The 17,293-nt window shown below is 40.1% G+C and overlaps 3 protein-coding genes across 4 annotated transcripts in view; 1 reads left to right on the forward strand and 2 right to left on the reverse strand.

Moving 5' to 3' along the window:
* The window catches only part of LOC144661700 (uncharacterized), a 32,102-nt gene that overhangs the window by 13,521 nt on the left and 1,288 nt on the right, over positions 1 to 17,293 (forward strand). Inside the window, exons 14-23 of one of the 2 annotated variants that reach the window (XM_078522508.1) lie at positions 375 to 436; positions 549 to 624; positions 1,154 to 1,203; positions 1,460 to 1,548; positions 1,831 to 1,921; positions 2,732 to 2,882; positions 12,544 to 12,650; positions 15,462 to 15,568; positions 16,171 to 16,258; positions 17,017 to 17,113. In XM_078522508.1, the coding sequence (XP_078378634.1) occupies positions 375 to 436; positions 549 to 624; positions 1,154 to 1,203; positions 1,460 to 1,548; positions 1,831 to 1,921; positions 2,732 to 2,882; positions 12,544 to 12,650; positions 15,462 to 15,568; positions 16,171 to 16,258; positions 17,017 to 17,113 (918 nt within the window). Of the gene's footprint in view, positions 1 to 374; positions 437 to 548; positions 625 to 1,153; positions 1,204 to 1,459; positions 1,549 to 1,830; positions 1,922 to 2,731; positions 2,883 to 12,543; positions 12,651 to 15,461; positions 15,569 to 16,170; positions 16,259 to 17,016; positions 17,114 to 17,293 lie in introns of those variants that run through there. The other variant, XR_013572335.1, reaches the window with a different exon arrangement.
* LOC144660129 (melanocyte-stimulating hormone receptor-like) lies at positions 4,931 to 6,190 on the reverse strand. The gene has a single exon (XM_078520688.1). It carries the CDS (start codon positions 6,039 to 6,041, stop codon positions 4,995 to 4,997), a length of 1,047 nt encoding a protein of 348 aa, XP_078376814.1. The 5' UTR covers positions 6,042 to 6,190; the 3' UTR covers positions 4,931 to 4,994.
* On the reverse strand, positions 7,531 to 15,400 carry LOC144661720 (adenosine receptor A2b-like). The gene is made up of 2 exons (XM_078522540.1): positions 14,507 to 15,400; positions 7,531 to 10,190 (listed from the first exon to the last, which is right to left on the reverse strand). The coding sequence occupies exon 2, from the start codon at positions 9,825 to 9,827 to the stop codon at positions 8,766 to 8,768; it is 1,062 nt and encodes a 353-aa protein (XP_078378666.1). The 5' UTR covers positions 9,828 to 10,190; positions 14,507 to 15,400; the 3' UTR covers positions 7,531 to 8,765.

Below are 17,293 nucleotides of genomic sequence, written 5' to 3' on the forward strand. Positions count from 1 at the left end.
AGAAAAATGCAAAAACAAAAATAAATAAATAAATAACGACGCGTTTCTTAAATCATGAGTTTCGTGTCGGGATATTAACATTAAGGACAATTTCGTGGTTGTCTGAAGCAATGTCATGGCTGTTTCAATTTGCGACTAGAGGAAAAGTTAAAAAAGTATAACTAAAGTACTAAGCGCTGAAATACATGTGACCGTTCACAACCGCGGGAAAAAATGGAACCGACTCCAGGGGGGGGGGGGGGGGGGGGGGGGGCGCGGGAAACATGTGATTGTTGGAACCAGTGACAACATGATCTATTTTGATTTTATACCCGATTGGCTTGAAGTGTACTTGTCTATGTAAGTTGAATTTTCCTTTTCTTTTTTTTTTGCAGCTCCGTACCAAACAGCTGAAATGCAAAGGATTTCTCTAGAGGAGATTGTCCTGCAAACCAAGGTAATTTAAAAACAAACTGTTTGTCGATACTTTTTTTTTTTGAAAGAGTAAAAGTATTTCTTGTTGAATCCATCGTTGAAGTGTAAGGTCATATCCCCATTCACTTACGCAGATTCAGTGCCCAGATGGATCTTTGAAAGTCCAGGAGTTTTTAGCCAAGTCTCTGGATCCTCCATCGCCATTTGCCGGTAAGAACAGCTTCACTTATCTTATATTTTAAAATAAATGAATCGAAAATGAAGAAGTTTACTCAAGTCGAATACTCAGAAAAAAATATTTTTCTGAGCCCCCAACGTGAGTCGAACCCATGACCTTCCAAATACCGGTTGGACGCTCTAACCACTGAGCTATGGGAGACTCATGGTGAGCGTAGACTGCAAAACAGTCGTTTTTTCTTTTAAATCGTTAAACAATCGCGTATCGAGTACTATCGAAGGTACAAAGAACCGATCGTTTCGCGAGCCTCGCAGCGTCTCTCCTTAGTCTCACTCTCTATTTTGACATTGGCTCCAGACCTCTCGTTCGAAGACTGAATGCATTCGCAAAAATGCGACTGTTTTGCAGTTTTGCAGGAAGATTTAAATGGATTTTGAACCAGCATTCAACGAATTTGCCCATTTACTTTGCAATTCCCTCTACGAGATTTGGTTTTGCCCAGGGATCTTGTGACTTTAAGTATGCAGAGTTTAAGTCATTCACTTTTGTTTTGAACTACAGTACATACTGCAGTATCACAGTTGCAGGAGATCGGAGCTTTAGACGATAAGGTATGTTGAACTACAAGGCTTGTGTAGAAACGTAAGTCTTTCTCTTCCATCAGATGTTTGATCTTTACAGCAATCACCGTCTAAAAGACAATCATTGTCTTGATGTACAACTGAATTCTCCGAACTAACATTGCAAGAAATGTATGGTAAATAGCAAGGAGAATGTACGCCTGGGATTGACAGGGCAGCTGGAGGACCACTAGCGTAGCTCTTTTAATTTTTATGGAACTCATTTCAACTTTTTTTTTCTTAATAGGAAAGTCTGACAGTTCTTGGAAGGCACATGGCCTATCTGCCAGTGGAACCAAGGATAGCGAAAATGATTATTTATGGAGCTATATTTAGGTAAGTGTCCGCGTTCAATCGTGTAAATAAAGCTAAATCAAGAGGAACCATTGATTTGTTTTGTCAGCCTCAAAATTCAGGAGCCTCTGGTTCAAACGTTAGATAACGCTATCCACCAAAGCCTAGTTGTTCAAAGCAGTGTTAAGCTTATCCGGGATTATCTTAAATGTTAAAATTTATTTTGCTGTCTGACCGTTTGAATTATCAATCCATTTTGGGAGACGACCCGGGTAGTCTCCCAGTCTAATATGTTTACTCGTGCTTTTCGTTGGTCGCTTGTAGGTGTCTGGATCCAGTGCTGACCATTGCAGCAGGCCTTAGTTATAAAGATCCATTTGTATCACCACTGAACTGGCGGGAACAGGCGGATCAGGTAAGACCTGCTTTTCCAGTTTTTTTTTTCTTGTAAGTTAACTTTTGCGCAGCGAAATTTTACCAGAAAAGGGGGCGATAACCTGGACAATATGACAATTCGAACAATAATTGGTGTAAAGATACTGCTACCGAAAATAACAAAAACTGACTCTTTTATGAACATAAAAACGTTCACTATAGAGAATTGCCAGAAATTTCGACTTGGAAGTGGAAAGGTTATATTCAGCTGTTGAAGGATAATTGCGTTTCTAAAGAAACTGTAGCCCCGGGTAAACCACCTAACTTGGGAGGTTTGCTAGACCCTTGCTAAGCACTCAAGAAGCTGAAGTGGCCCTCGGCTACCGCCTCACGTGACTCTTACACTTCTTTCCTGCTTAGCAGCCTTTCACATTTATCCGTTACTCAATAGTTTACCATTCTCACTCATTAATTATGCAGCTCATTTCGGCGTGGATAAGATATGGGAAAAGATTTGCGAAGATGGTGGGTAGAAAGTTTTTGTGCGAGGGGAGGGGGGGGGAGAAAAGTTAAAGTGCACGCTTTGGCGTTGACCATTTGTTAGCATTTTTTATCAAAGATAAATCCAGGAGGTTTAGTTTTCGTTGTTTCTTTTCTTGAGCGTTTTATTATTTCCTTGGAAAGGGGACGGACAGCCTCTAATGTCACTCGCTAACAAAGGCTTTTCAGCAACTTGCTGAACAAAAAAGTACGGTTGCATAGAAGTAGGAGGGAAGTTTATTACGTGCGGGGTGGCTGCGTAACACAGCCAGGAAAGCTATCTCTATTTGATACACTTGTATCTTTGCAGTCTCGCAGGAATTTTGCCGGTGACAGCAGAAGTGATCACGTGGCCTTACTTAATGCTTACAATGGATGGACGCAGGCTATGAACCATTCTCAAGGAAAAGAGTTTGTTCAACAAAGGTATCTTCACTGGGGCACCCTCAACATGATCCGTGGTAAGTACCAGACCTTCCCTGCCATCACGTTTTTGGATGTCACGCAACGCTTATAGTGGTCTATATACTTAGCTAAATCAACCATTTTCTCAGGCTTGCCGCTCGAAACGAAACAAATATTTTAAACAAACATAACGAACCAGCGGAAGTCAGACCCCAACGGGGGACTCAATATGAAAGGTGCGGTGATGCTTTTCGTCTCGCTTAGTTAGAGGTGGAAATTTTGGAATTTTTGGTCTCGCTTAGGATGTTGCGGGCAAAACGCCTATAATTTTTGCCTTCAAGGTCTCGTTTAGGGTTCCAAACGAAGAAATATACAAATATAAATTCTATTTTTAGTATTTTGGTATCTTTTAGGCAGGGTCGTAACCAGGTATATGGGATCAGGTCACAAGTCATGGTATGTCCTGGGATCCGGATCGGCCAATCTGATGGGATCAGAATGGAATCAGGGATCTAATGTTGGAACATTTTGGGGATCAGAAATCACAATTTAGAGCTAAAATTTGGGATCAACGATGAAAAAATATACCTGGTTACGACCCTGTTTTAGGGGTAACAAAAAGCTTCAGCAACGCCCAGATTGGTCTCTTTTAGGGGTTCCTTTCAAAATTTCCGTCGAGCATCCCCGCCTCTTTCATATGGGAGTCCCCCCACCCGGGAGGCAGACCAGTTGGCTACTTACAAGCATGACCTAGGAGTTGAACTAGGGTCTGCCGAGAAACAACTCCTTCCAGTGGTTAGAGCAGGACTTGAACCCGGGAGCTCCGGATTCAAGTCTGGCGGCCTAACCACTCGGCCACGCTGCCTTCTCATTAAAAATAAGAAGAATTATATAGAACATCGACATGCTGTGTCTAGACCTGTCAGGCATTAAAAATGGTATCTTTTAGGGATTAAAATAAAGCTTGATCTACTCCCAGACTGGTCTCCGTGAAGAATTTAATTCCAATTTTCCATCGAGATCCACGTCCCGGTTTTCATATGAGAACCCTACCCCACTCCTCCCACGCCCCCTTAAAGGGACGCTGTCACGAGCTTCACTTCAAAAATGTACTGCATGAAGCTATAAACTAGTGATAATTATGTGATGCCACCAGGAACTGAGAACTTTTGATCTCAATTTGTCAGTCTGATTTGTCAGTCAGGCTGATTTGTTCAAGTTCTGCCCTTGTGGCCTGGAAAACAGCTAAAATACTTCCAATGGCTACCATCTTCCTTCAACACAATTTGCTTTATATCTTCACCTAGATGTTCTCGATGCATTTCGTGTACGAGCAAGAGAACTTTGCCAATTTTAGCACTTTTTACTTCAAAGCAGAAAAATCCCCGTGATAGGGCCCCCTTAACCCCGGGGAACGGAGCGATTTGAAAACGCCTTCCAAAATGAATTTCTCAGAAAACACCGGTTTCCTTTTGTAGTGTGTTGACGTCAACATGATCACGTGATCTTTGACCCAGTCAAAGCCACTCATCCGAAAAGTCCACAAAACGCACCAAAGAAGTCGATCGTCAACAACATTCGACTTCCGGTAACCGTCCGTGACTCAGAAAGGTCTACCGAAAACAGGGCTAATTTAACTTTCTTATGTGCTTTCCAGAGGGTGAAAACCTCGTAGAACCCTATACTGCCATCGTTTTTGCTACTATCCTCGCAAAAGCATTTCCAAAAAAAAAATTTGTCCTGATTCGCGCGTGTAGGAATGCAAACAGACAGAACATCTGGTACCGTTATTTTCACGAGGAATGCGGAGTCTGTTTGTTTAGGAAGTGCGTGTAGGTCCCACGCGAAGTGCCTCCCGGACTCATGGCCGCCTCCCGGACTCAGTTTTTCCGCAAAAGCAACTTCCTTTATTTCAAGCTAACCTTCAATAACATAAAAAGATGTTATCTTAGTTCTCATAATTTCAAAAACTATTACGAAAACCTTAAATTCCGACAGAGAGTGTCAACAATAAAGGAACATAATCCCATAGTTTTCGATTTGTAATTTATGAGGCCTCAGTTTTCGTGACAACCTAGTTTTTGGCTTTCTAGAGTTTCTTGTATGTCTTTGAGTTTGTAATCTACATGTAACGAAATGGAATAACCCACAAGCATTTCCTAAGCCTACTAAACGTGAGTTTCTGGCGCTGTAGTTAATCCTTGCAGTTCATGAAGAGATGGAGAAGGTGTAAGACCCGTGTTCCTGATCTTCTTGACCGGAACGACATCTCCGTTCATGTCAATGGTGTATTTCCTACCCAGTAACTTGAATACAGCGATGCGAATGTCCTTGATCCGAAAACAGTAGATAAAAGGATTGAGAGAAGAGTTGATGTAAACGATTGCTGCTGTGAAGTTGTAGGCGATGTTCAATCGAAGGCTTCCACTTCGGCACATTCTGATCACCAACATGGAGAGAAATGGGATGTAACAGGCGAGGAACAGAGCCATTATATACAGCACGGTGACCGCAGAGCGTTTGAAACTACGGATGTTGATTCCTGTCGAAGCGAGGTGCAGTTGATTCTTGGTTTTGTTTTGGAGTTTTCGAACCTGGAGGTAAATTATGAGGTATGCGTAGACGGTGATCCCAATGCAGAACACGTCCATCGCAACAATGGTTATGACAAGAGCTTCGTACGACGCTCCAAAAAAGCGCGCTGTTGCAAGAGTAGTACAGAGAATCCAGAAGCCCACAGCTACAGCCAAGACCCGAGGAATGGTGACCAGCTCCTTGTACCTCAAATGTAATTTTATAGCGAGAAGTCTCTCGACTGAAATAGCCGTTATGACAAAGAATGAAACTCCGGCGCAAATCCACGATAGCGAACCGGTTGTCATTAGTTTCGCGATGCAAAACGCTCGAGTGTTTCTTTGTATTTCGAAGACCATTTGTAGCGTGTATGTTGGTTGAACGACTAGACCGACCAACAAATCCGAAAACGCAAGGCAGCATAAGAGAGTGTTCGACGGAGTTCGGAGCGCTGGCGTTCTCGATACGGCCATGAGAATTAACATGTTACCGATTATTGCTGTGAGAGATGTTAGCGAGTTTGCCACAATTAATATCACATTGGTTTCCCTCGCAGCGATCCATTCCTCTTCCAAATAAAGGCAGTTTATTTTGGTTGTTAGCGTCTCGACGGGAAGAGCGTTTACGGTCGAGTTTTCCATGACTAAATGGTTCCCTTGTGATGAAATAATCGCCTTTTACACAGTATTAAACTCTTCCTTTATAGGGCGGCGCAAACAATCAGGGAAAAAATAGTTCCGTTTTCCGGAAATGCGTAAGCTTACATCAATGTTTTTTTCGAGAAAATAAAAACTTGACTTTTGACTTTCGTGGTTGTGCATTCTCTAAACACGTCGGTGATCACATATCCGCCAGATTTCCCTTTGAAACTGCTTTCAATAAAACCTCTATATGATTTCTAATTACTTTTTGTACGCTCAAGGTCAAATAAAAAGCGTGACAAGCATTCATATTGTGTTGTCTTTGCATAAAATGGACTAGTACTCTTTTTCAGAATTCTTTGTGAATGAAATGAATGGAATCGATGTTTCCGTCAAGAGGTACAGAATTGAAAATTTTTTTGGAGATGGTTTTCGATTACCCTGGTTGGGAATCGAGTGTTTTTTGGCAATGAGCAGATCGCGTCAACAGATGAGATTTATTACAATGACCTATGTTTTACACTTTGTAATTGAGAACTGCTTCTGTCTAGCCTTAAAAAACATGTTAAAAACTCAAACGATTTTGGGAATTTAATCTCATGTAATCTGGTTACAACCTGCCAATTATAATAAGATTAAATCAAGTGTTTCCACCTGGTTAACAACAGCATTAACAGCGAAGAGAGTTCTGGATAAGCAAGTTACAGGCATCGGTCACTCGTCGTTTCTTCGCATCAATAATATTTCACCCTTCAGAACATTCACGAAAACCAGAAAGATTCTTGCTCATCGATCATGCCTTCAGTGTGTCCTCTTAAATAATTGGATAATTGAAATTCAATTAACGGGTCTGCCCAAAAAGCCAAGGCCACAGTGTGTCGATTTCTAGAACCTCCGAGGGAAACGAAAATTACAGTCGAAGCTCTCTTAACGGACACTCTCTTAAGCGGACAGCTCTACTTACGGCCGCCTTGTTTGAAACCCCGTTTTAACTCCCATACAAACTCTGTATTTTTACATTCTCGTAAGCGGACATTCCCGTAAGCGGCCGCGGACACTCAGAGATGACGACTTTGACTTTTTCTTTGTTTTTAAGCTCCCGTAAGCGGACACCCCAAAGAAAATCCTGTTAACAACCTCTTTATCTTGTTTTTATCAATCAAATTCACATGGCCGTTCGTCACAATGATTTTACAGTAATACAGTACCATATTTCAGTGCTGTTTTGTCGTCATCCACGTCCGTCCGGTTATTGTTAGCTGGGCAAGCTCCCGAAACGGCCAATATCCCCTACACCTCTAGTGGCCGCTCACGAGAACCATCTCGTAAGCGGCCAGCTCCAGTTACGGACACTTCTTTCGCGTCCGAGGGTGTCCGCTACGAGAGCTTCGACTGTAGTTCCAGAAATCGGGGATTTCGAGAAGTCGGGGTAAACAGGGACAGCGGAGCCGGGGGGGGGGGCTGGGGGACTTTAGCCCCCCCTCCCCCCACTATTTCCGCAAAAATAAGACTTACTAAGAGAAGCCCCCCACTTCAAGTCACTAGTCAGGCCCCCCACCTGGAAAAATGTTTCGCGGTCCCTGGTAAAATTGCAGTGTTTGACTGACAAAAAGTTGGTTCTATGTCGGGAGGTTCGAAAAATCTGGATTCCACTGTATACAAAATAAAAAAAAAAAACACGGAAACGCGTCCTTTACTATACTGTGTACTTTGATTGAGGTACCTGAAGGAGGAGGGGGTATAAATCCCATTTTCCCAGCCGTTTTTTTTTTTTTTGCCAAAATCCCATTTTCCAGCCTATTGTTTTCCCAAATTTTTTAAAATCCCAGTCCCAGTTCTATTTTTTGCTGTCTGTGATTCTCATTCCCAGTGACACAAATCGCATTTTCCCAATGAAACATTGCCCAAATCTCAGTTCCATTTTACCCCTTCAAGCCCCTCTTGATTGTCATTTCGTCATGATCTATCACTGTTATTAAATATCAAACAAGATGACAAGCTTTACTCACATCTGTATTTTTCTTCAGGTTTTGTGCGATAAAATTTTAAAAAAATCAGTCAATAAATAAAATAAAAAAAACAAATAAATAATTACAGTTAAACTCTCGCATTGCGGACTCCTCGCTATTACGGACAGGAGTTTAAGTCCCGGACAAATAATAATTACTGAAAATAACACTCGGTAGTACACCAATTAGAGGTCCCGAAGCTAAGGTTTCCGTTATAGCTATAACGGACACAGGGAGTTGACTGTATTAATAAAGTAAAAAACCATTTTACAAACAAATAATTTAAATCATTATGATAACATTTCTTTCAGATTACATCTGTAAATTCATAACCCCGTTTAATGCTAGATTTCCAGTGACGCGTATTTTTTTACGTGCGTTAAAAAATTAGAGAAAAAAAAATTAGAGACAATGTATGAACGACTTGCGTAAACGTGTACACAAGTTGTTCATACACTGTCTCTATTTTTTTTTTTTCACTGACGTGAACGCACGTAAACAAATTACGCGTCAGTGGAAATCCACCTTAAGGGTTTTTTTTTTCTTTTTTGCGCGGCTATGTTCGGTTGTCTAGGTCCTTTAATTATGAACCGCTATATAACTTTGAAAAATAATAAATAAAAAAATGTTTACTGAAATCAACGAACAGATGATTGAGGTTTACATGTCATCCTGTCGTGCTAAAAATAAGCTAAGCTTGTGAGCTTTAGCCCAGTCAAAGCTGAGTGTCAACCGATCTGTGCAAAGATGGTGAAGGTTGAAACAAAATCGAGTTCTTGAGGCTGTTAATCTTTTGCGTGGAACTAAAAACGGGCACAACATCTCCCTTCATATCAATCGTATATTTCCTACCCAATAACTTAAACACGGCTATCCTCACATCCTTGCACCGAAAGCAATACACGAATGGATTTAGGGAAGAGTTGATGTAGACGATCGAAGCTGCAAAGTTGTAGATGATATTCAGTGGAAGGCTTCCACCTTGACGCATTTTGACCACTAACGTGGCAAGAAATGGGATGTAACAAGCTAGGAACAGAGCCATTATGTAAAGCATGGTGACCGCAGATCGCTTAAAGCTGTTGATATTCATTCCAGGCGGGGCCAGATGCCTCTGATCTCTAGTTTTATTTTGAAGTTTTCGAACCCGGAGGTAAATCTTAAGGTAGGAGACCACTGTGGTGATTATACACGATACGTCCATGGCAACAACAATGAGGACAAGAGTTTTGTACGAGGCTCCCAAAAAGCGTGCGATTGTCAGGGTAGTGCAGAGGATCCAGAAACCCACGACCACAATCAAGATGCGAGAAATGGTAACCAGCGCTTTGTATCTGAGGTGCAGCTTTATAGCGAGAAGTCTCTCCACTGAAATAGCGGATATGACCAGGAACGAAACTCCAGCGCAAATCCACGACAAGGAACCGGTCGTAATTATCTTTGCGATGCAAAACGCTTGAAGGTTTCTTTGTATTTCGAAGACCATTTGCAGCGTGTAAGTTGGTTGGACAACTAAGCCGACTAGCAAATCAGCGAACGCGAGGCAACACAGAAGAGTGTTCGACGGGGTTCGTAGCGCCGGCGTTCTTGATACAGCCATAAGAATTAGCATGTTACCGATGGTTGCTGTCAAAGATGTAAGCGAGTTTACCACAATTAATATCACATTGCAAACGAAGGACTCAGTCGCAGTAATCCACTCTTCTTCCAAGTGAAGACAGTTTATATTGGTTATCAGCGGTCCGACGGATGGTTCGTTCACGGTCGAGTTTTCCATGGCTTACTTAAAATGGTTTCCTTAAGTTGCTTAAAATGGTTTCCTTGCCTTGCTTAAAATGGTTTCCTTGCCTTCCTTAAAATGGTTCCCTTGCCTCGCTTAAAATGGTTTCCTTGCCTTACTTTAAATGGTTTCCTCGCCTTGCGTTAAATGGTTTCCTTGCCTTGCGTTAAATGGTTTCCTTGCCTTGCGTTAAATGGTAAAATGTTTTCCTTGCCTTGCTTAAAATGGTTTCCCTGCCTTGCGTGAAGCGACTTTTACGGTGGAGGTGGTCTCGTAAATCAAACGCAAAGCGACGTGAAACACGTATATATGCGTGTTTAGATCGCTATCAGCGAAATGGCAGTGGTTTTGGAACACAACCTGTAAGGGTGGAAATGAGACGGAAACTTAATCAAATTCCCATTATAAAAACGCCACCTGGACTCGCGAAATGATGTCTGTTTGACTGTTCTTGTCTTCAAATGATCTTCAAATCTTCAGCCTAGTCACGTTTTGTGAGTACTTTATGCTAATGTCTATTACACAAATGGTCGCTTACTAACTCCCAAAGGTGCTCACGGCTTATGCTTAATTAAATTTCTTTGATTCGTCCCACAAATGAAAGCTTTTAGAACAATAGTGCAAAAGAAATAATCTTTTATTGTTGTGGTGATCACAAAAAATGCCAATCGCAAAAGTCATTTGCTTTCTTCGAATTTTGGGCGATTCATTTTCGAGTTTTGGGTCCTTCGTTTACTAATTTCGGGTGTTTCGTTTTAAGTTTTGGCTGTTTCGTTTTTAGTGTTGGGTGTTTCGTTTTCCAGATTTGTATGCTTCGTTTTCTAGTTCTGAGTGCTTTGTTTTCGTTTCTTGGGTGCTTCGTGCATTGGTTTCCGTTTTTGAGTGCTTCTATACTACTTTTGTTTCGATACTTTAAGGGTCTTTTAAAGTGACCATGAGCTCAATTTGTAGTCGTTTGTAAAACCTAACTCCTACAAGTTTTTTTTTTCTGACGTGACAGAAATTTTAAAACGTGTGAAAAGGATCTGCATTTAGGTAAACCTTTATGTCAGGCTTCCGTTATTTGTCTTGGCTGTCATCAGCTTTTTTGTAGCGAACAAACAATGTTATTCATCCCTGTCAGTAATGGCTTCATAATGCTAATCATCTCAACAATAAAAATTGTACTGTTTCAATAATTCTCACCATCTCATATAGTAATTATCCTTTGAGACGCACCTGGCGATATTAAGTTTCCCACTCGTCAGCTATCTTTGAACGACGAGCGATAGTTTTGTTTAAAAGTGAAAAACAATTTATTTTTTATTATTATAATTTTTTAAGTGCGGGGAAACCTTTTGAGTTCAAGGTGCGGGCGCACGTGAACTTCGTGCGGTAATTAAAGTTGTTTGATTACGCGTGTTGATTTTTTTTTTTCGTTTATTTGCTGTCCGTCGCTTTCTGTGATGTAGTAGTAGTTTAAAAGAAATACTCGACGGAGCATTATCCTAAAAATTCTAGTCGTGGACTTTGTATGAAGGCACTGGACTTCAACTCAACCATGTTTTTTTATTATTTTATTTATTTATTTCGAAGATCAATATTCTAGTGTCATATCTCATATTTGGGAAAAAAAAATATGCGTATTCGAGTAAATGTCGCGAAACAATAGATTCCAAAATCTTATTTACTTAACGGTGAAAAGTCATATTAAAAGTAAACATTGCAAAAAGATGAACAAATTTTTCATTCTAAGCCTAGAATTACATGCTTTCTTTCTCGTTGCGTTTGTTAATATTATATTCTGAGACAATTAAATTTATTTTATATTCTGAAACATTGTATTCCATAAAAGAACTATAATAAATGGGCATCAGATGCCTATATTAATCAGTCACTTTAGGAGCACTTTAACTGGGTTTCTGCTCAAAGCTGAAATGTAAATACGGAGATGTTATCAATTTAGAGATAAGAAAATTAACTAAGCGATAAAAAAGGGGAAATACATTTTGGGATGCCGGCTATGGACAAATTAAAATACAGCAGTAAATAAGGTTGATGCCTTGGATTTTTCCTGATTTCTCAGACTCAAGCACTGCGAAGATTATTCCTTCCTTTATTTATCACCGAGCTTAAAATTTACCATCTTTATTATTTACTTCAAACTTGATGATTTCGACATTGCTGATCCTAGCAGTATGCAAGACGCATGTCACATATCAACTAGTAAATGGCCTAGCTCACCACGAGTCTCTCGTAGCTCAGTTGGTTAGAGCGCCCAATCGGTATCTGGGAGGCCATGGGTTCGATTCCCGTCGGGGACTCAGAATTTTTCTTTGTCCCATGCAGTCGTGTCATGGTCAACATCTCATGTTTATTATTCCTGCACTTTGCATTTTATCCGCAGTTATCTTTTTTTTTTCAAACATATTCATCACTTGTCATGAATTTGACAAGTTTGTTCATTTTTTTTTTTTTTTTCAAGTCATGCTTACTCATCACTTTCTTATCTGTTCCTGTTATTTGTTTACAACTTATCCACATTGACAATATGAAAATAAAACCCTTTGTTTTCAGGTTTCCTTTTATCTAATGTAGCAATATATGATATTGAGCTTGTGGAAATCCTAATGATGTTGAAGTGTTGGTCATGTTATGAACATCACCTCTGTTTTGTTTCCTGTTTGAAAAATTGAAGCAGTAGTATTTTTTTTCTTTTGTGTGTTTTTTTTAGGGATGCGCGAGCAATTTAGCCGGCTTCTTGAGGACTCGGGCTTAGTCCCTAGCTCCACCGATAGTGGTGCGGTCAATTATTTCTCAGGAAACATGGAACTAGTAAAGGTTAGTAAGGCCGACGATTAGTACGGTTTTTGAGTCTAATGCTTGCGTGCGCTTTGCGCATGCGCATTAATTAGACTCTTTGTAGTATGAAAAAGCTGTTAGCAATCCCAAGGGAATGGTTGGGATCGATAATCGTTCGCTGTAATGTAGAAAAAATGACCAGCTGCAAGATCGGACTCCGTACGGACACGCACGATATTCAAAAAACAGCCAACAGCGACACGTGTTCCCACGCATAATTAAAAGTTCTTTTCATCACGATTATTCAACACTTGCACAAGAGAAATATTTTCCAGTTAAGGCATTTGTAAGCTTTTTGTGAAAATAAAACTTCGTTTAAAGTTCACTTACACTGTGTTTTCGTCTTGCTTAAAAAGCAAAACGTCTTTGAGAAAAAATATTTCGACGGCGATTCGCGTTTATTTACACAATGTGACCAAATGTTTATTTTGAGAAAACAGAAAACTTTACCTCTATTTTGTTTTAGTCATTCGATTTTTTTCTTTCACAGTGCAAACGAAAACCTTCAAAAATAAAAGATGTACATGGATAATGTAAATCAAGCTACGTGACTAAATCAAAATGAGTTTTTGGCCGCTTTGCCGCTTTGCAGTATTACACTGTCCCGGGTCTTTGCATGTCATTGCCAACACTAAATCGATTCAGCTTTTATGACTCTCAGAAAGCTCAAGTTCTCTTACAGCTAGAAAAATCATAAAATGGTTACAGTAATATGGAAGTGATGATTCGCAAAATTTGTACATCACGATAAACAGTCTTCGCTCCTGTGTATCCTAGCTCAATAATAATTGCCTTCCAGCGTTCAATTTTAGGAAAATCTTCACTAAGTGTTTACAGTACAATGGAGTAACAGTCACTATTTCAAGTGCTTTTATTGCAAAATCTGTTTCAAGAGTCATCATCAAAATGGAAAAATCTGAAAGAAACGATGTGAAGTTCTTCAACCCTGTTTAATGAACATGATTTTTGTAAATCGTCACGCAATCTTGTCCAAATGTTTAATCGTTTCTGCTTATACGGACAATACTGAAGAAGTAACATCAACTCCTGTCCATATATACTTTCAATTTTGTGAAGCATATAACATTTATTACCGTTCGTTTTCATCCATAATCATCCACGATGCCCCTAGCTTGCTATATGTGTTCGGGAGTTTAAAAACTCCCGAACACATACCTCTAACCAATTTTAACCGGCTTACGAAACCCGCGCAATCTGTATCACTATGCCATAAAGCATTAGACTCATGTCACCCTTGGTGACCTATTTTTTATTTTTACGCCTATTTCAAAATGGCAGCCGGCATTAAGACAATCACACAAACAAAAATCCCAGTAACGCTGCATCACGCAACGTTTTTCCCGACAACCGAAGTAAAGAGGAGTTATATTTTTATTCGACGTGGCGCCCAAGCAATGTATACAGCTAAATTGAGAAATGTTGTCGTAAAAAAAGCACAAATGTGCACGCTACAAGACCGAAGGGCGGTATGGCGACCCGACAAACGCAAATTTGCACGTTTTCTTTCTCCTCAGACATGTGGAAACAAGATACTTTTAGCCACGCTGAATTTAAGAAGACTTTTCAAAACTCAAAGACGTGCGACAGAAAAAGTAAAGCTACAGAAAAAGGTCTCCTGAGAGGAAAACAAAATCTTCACTTGCAAAAATACAAACTTATACATTTTCTATAGGCAAATACCAATATGTAAAATTCAAGTGAATACCCGGACCACCTTACGGTCTTGCCGCGTGCACTTTAGTGCTATTTTCCGAAAACCATTCTCGAATCAGCTGTATAAAGGTGCGATCCCAAATCACTAAATCGTTGCTCACCTCGAAATTTTGAGTCATTGATCAGCTCAAACAGTAGCTTGCGTGCAGATATCCAATTTCTTAATTTCCTTCTCTGGGAAAGCTTCACGTGTTAAAGTTTACTTTGAACCATCTTGAGTGGAAGACGTTTCCGCTCCAAAATTAATAGCTACGAGAAGTTATCATAAATTTATAATTAAAAAAGTATTGTTTCTAGCAAGAGAAAGGAAAATCTTCACGACAGACTGCTTAATATTAAAACATTTTGCGATCAAAGATTCAGTCATTACAGCAAGAAACAAGGCAGATCAACTTATTACACTTGCCTCTAAGAGTAGAATCGGCGAAAAGGTCGTTTTATCACTCTGGTTGCCTAATTTTGGGTTCGTGATCTACTTTGCTGAATACATTTGCTGAATTATTATTTCATTTTTTGTTTCCGTTGTTACATTTCAATTTTGATTCTTTTTTTAATTATTCTAGTATGTGTTATTACATTAGTATATTTGTTTGTTAGGGCTTCCTTAAAAGCAATTTTATTGCAATGCTTAAAGCAGTAACCCGTGAATAATAGTGCAACATTGTTACCTCAAAGAAATCTCAGGAAGTTTTCAAGCTGAAAAATCATAGTAAAACAATTGTAAAATAATCAATATAAATTCGGCTTTCAAATTTACTTGAACCCTTCTCTATAGGGCAATTACCCTTTGGAAATCCTTACCACGTGCGGTTAATGTAGCAGACAACTTACAATACATTCAAGAAGAAACTGAGAGAATGTCTCTTTGATAATCATTTTTTTAGATAGGAGATTTACTTTTTCAAGCTATTATTCAATATTTCTTACTTAAGTATTTTATCGAATATTTGTATTTATTTAATTAAGTCTGTACATTAGGTCTGAAAAGCCGTGATTGGGAGACATAATAAAGTTTTTCTTTTACTAATATATTCAACCCTTTTTATTTTTTTGCAGGCCATATTATGCGCCGGTCTGTTTCCAAATGCTGTGAAAGTCGGTCTTGGTTTCGAGTCAAAAGGACGAGGCGGGAAGAAGCGAATGCGGGTTGCTTTTCGAACCAAGTAAGTAAGGGAGCACGTTCGATGCGAATTTCCGCCACACGCTGATCGAATAGAAAATAACTGCGTTATTATATTAGTGAATCGGTGTCGTAAATCACTACAACCAGTGCTATAAGCGCGGGTAAATGTGTAAAAAGTACCAAGTGCGGGAAAACGTGCAAACGGTGCCAAGCGCGGGAAAACATGTAACGAGTGCCAAGCGCGGGAAAACATTTATTAACCAGTGCCAAGCGTGGGAAAACATGTAACCAGTGCCAAACGCGGGAAAACATGTAATTACTGGCAGTGCCAAGCGCGGGAAAACATTTAACCAGTGCCAAGCGCGGGGAAATATGCAACCAGTGCCAAGCGCGGGAAAATGCGCTTAACTTATGTTGAGCCACGGGACTTATAAGTACATACTGGAAATTAGATAGTTAACTCATTGTTTATTTTATTTTGTTCTCCTCTGCTTCTTCGACCTCCTCTGCCTTCTATCTTCTGAATTGAAAAAAAAAATCGCCGTCTTTTCTGTTGTTTTATCGCTGCTGATTACATGTCAAGAGAATATGAAGTGATGTTGTTCTGCTACTTGTAACTTTTTTCCCTTTTAATTTTTGCAGATCTGATGGAAGAGTGGCTTTTCATCCTTCCTCGGTTAACTCTGACGAGAAACATTTTATCAGCCAGTGGCTCGTGTATCTGGACAAAGTAATGACAGCTCTATTGATATACAACTTCACACCGCACCTTTTTCTATAAAAGAAAAAAAGTAGCGATTCCTAGTACCTTGCGCATATTTAACAATTATTACACGAGTCGGTTGGATAGGTGAGGGGGGAGCGCGTCCGGATTCGGGTAATAGCTGTAGTGCTTTGGGTTTCCTTTGTGACTGCTTTTGGGTTCAGCTGATCGTATTATACAGAATTAGTACAGGAACAAGCGCCACTTTAAATAATTCTTGTTTGAAGCACCCGAAAGGTTTCCGATTACTAATTGCAAATCATAAAAATAGCGCGAGCAGTCACATATACATGGACAGCGTAATGTTATGGGGACAACATCCCTGCAGAAGGCCGCAGTCAGTGCTTGCCATAAGGGAATTACCACTCCATACTGGATTTAAGAACAGATTACGGCTTCTTTCCTGGCCTCACTAGCGACAATTTTGAGAAAACGTGCATTCCCTACTTTCTCTCATGTCGTCAAGGTAGATGTGATAAAGAGCGGCAATAATGGCCGAGGGAAATTTTTGAGCGATTCGCGCGGGAAAGTTGGCAACTCGCCCCCAGTCCTTGCGCGACACCCTCTCTTTCCTCGCAGCACCGGCGATGGACCATCGGAGGGAAAGTGTGGAACGTGTGATGAGTGTGGTCATACTTTGATCACACGAACAGCGTTGTCGAATAAAACGAATCGTAAATCTATTTACATTCAGACATCTCATCGCAGTTCGTGTTTTTTCCCAGGTGAAGTCCACGCAAGTCTTCATCCGGGACAGTAGTATGGTTCACCCAGTAGCTCTGATATGTTTCTCAGGCAAGGACGTGCGAGAAGTGCATCATGGTATGTATTGCGGCGGGAAATTTCATGCACCTTTTGTTTAAATCGTTTTAGCTTCTGTGGACCAAAAAACCTTACTAGTAATGATTAATTTACAAAATCATTTCTTGCTTTTTATGCAAAAAGGCCAAATGTTTAGTTCTGGCAATTTTTCTGGTGGATTAGACAGTGTTCTTTCATTTA

This window comes from Oculina patagonica, chromosome 7, assembly GCF_052425735.1.
Source record: "Oculina patagonica isolate OP01 chromosome 7, crgOcupat, whole genome shotgun sequence".
NCBI classification, from domain to species: domain Eukaryota; kingdom Metazoa; phylum Cnidaria; class Anthozoa; order Scleractinia; family Oculinidae; genus Oculina; species Oculina patagonica.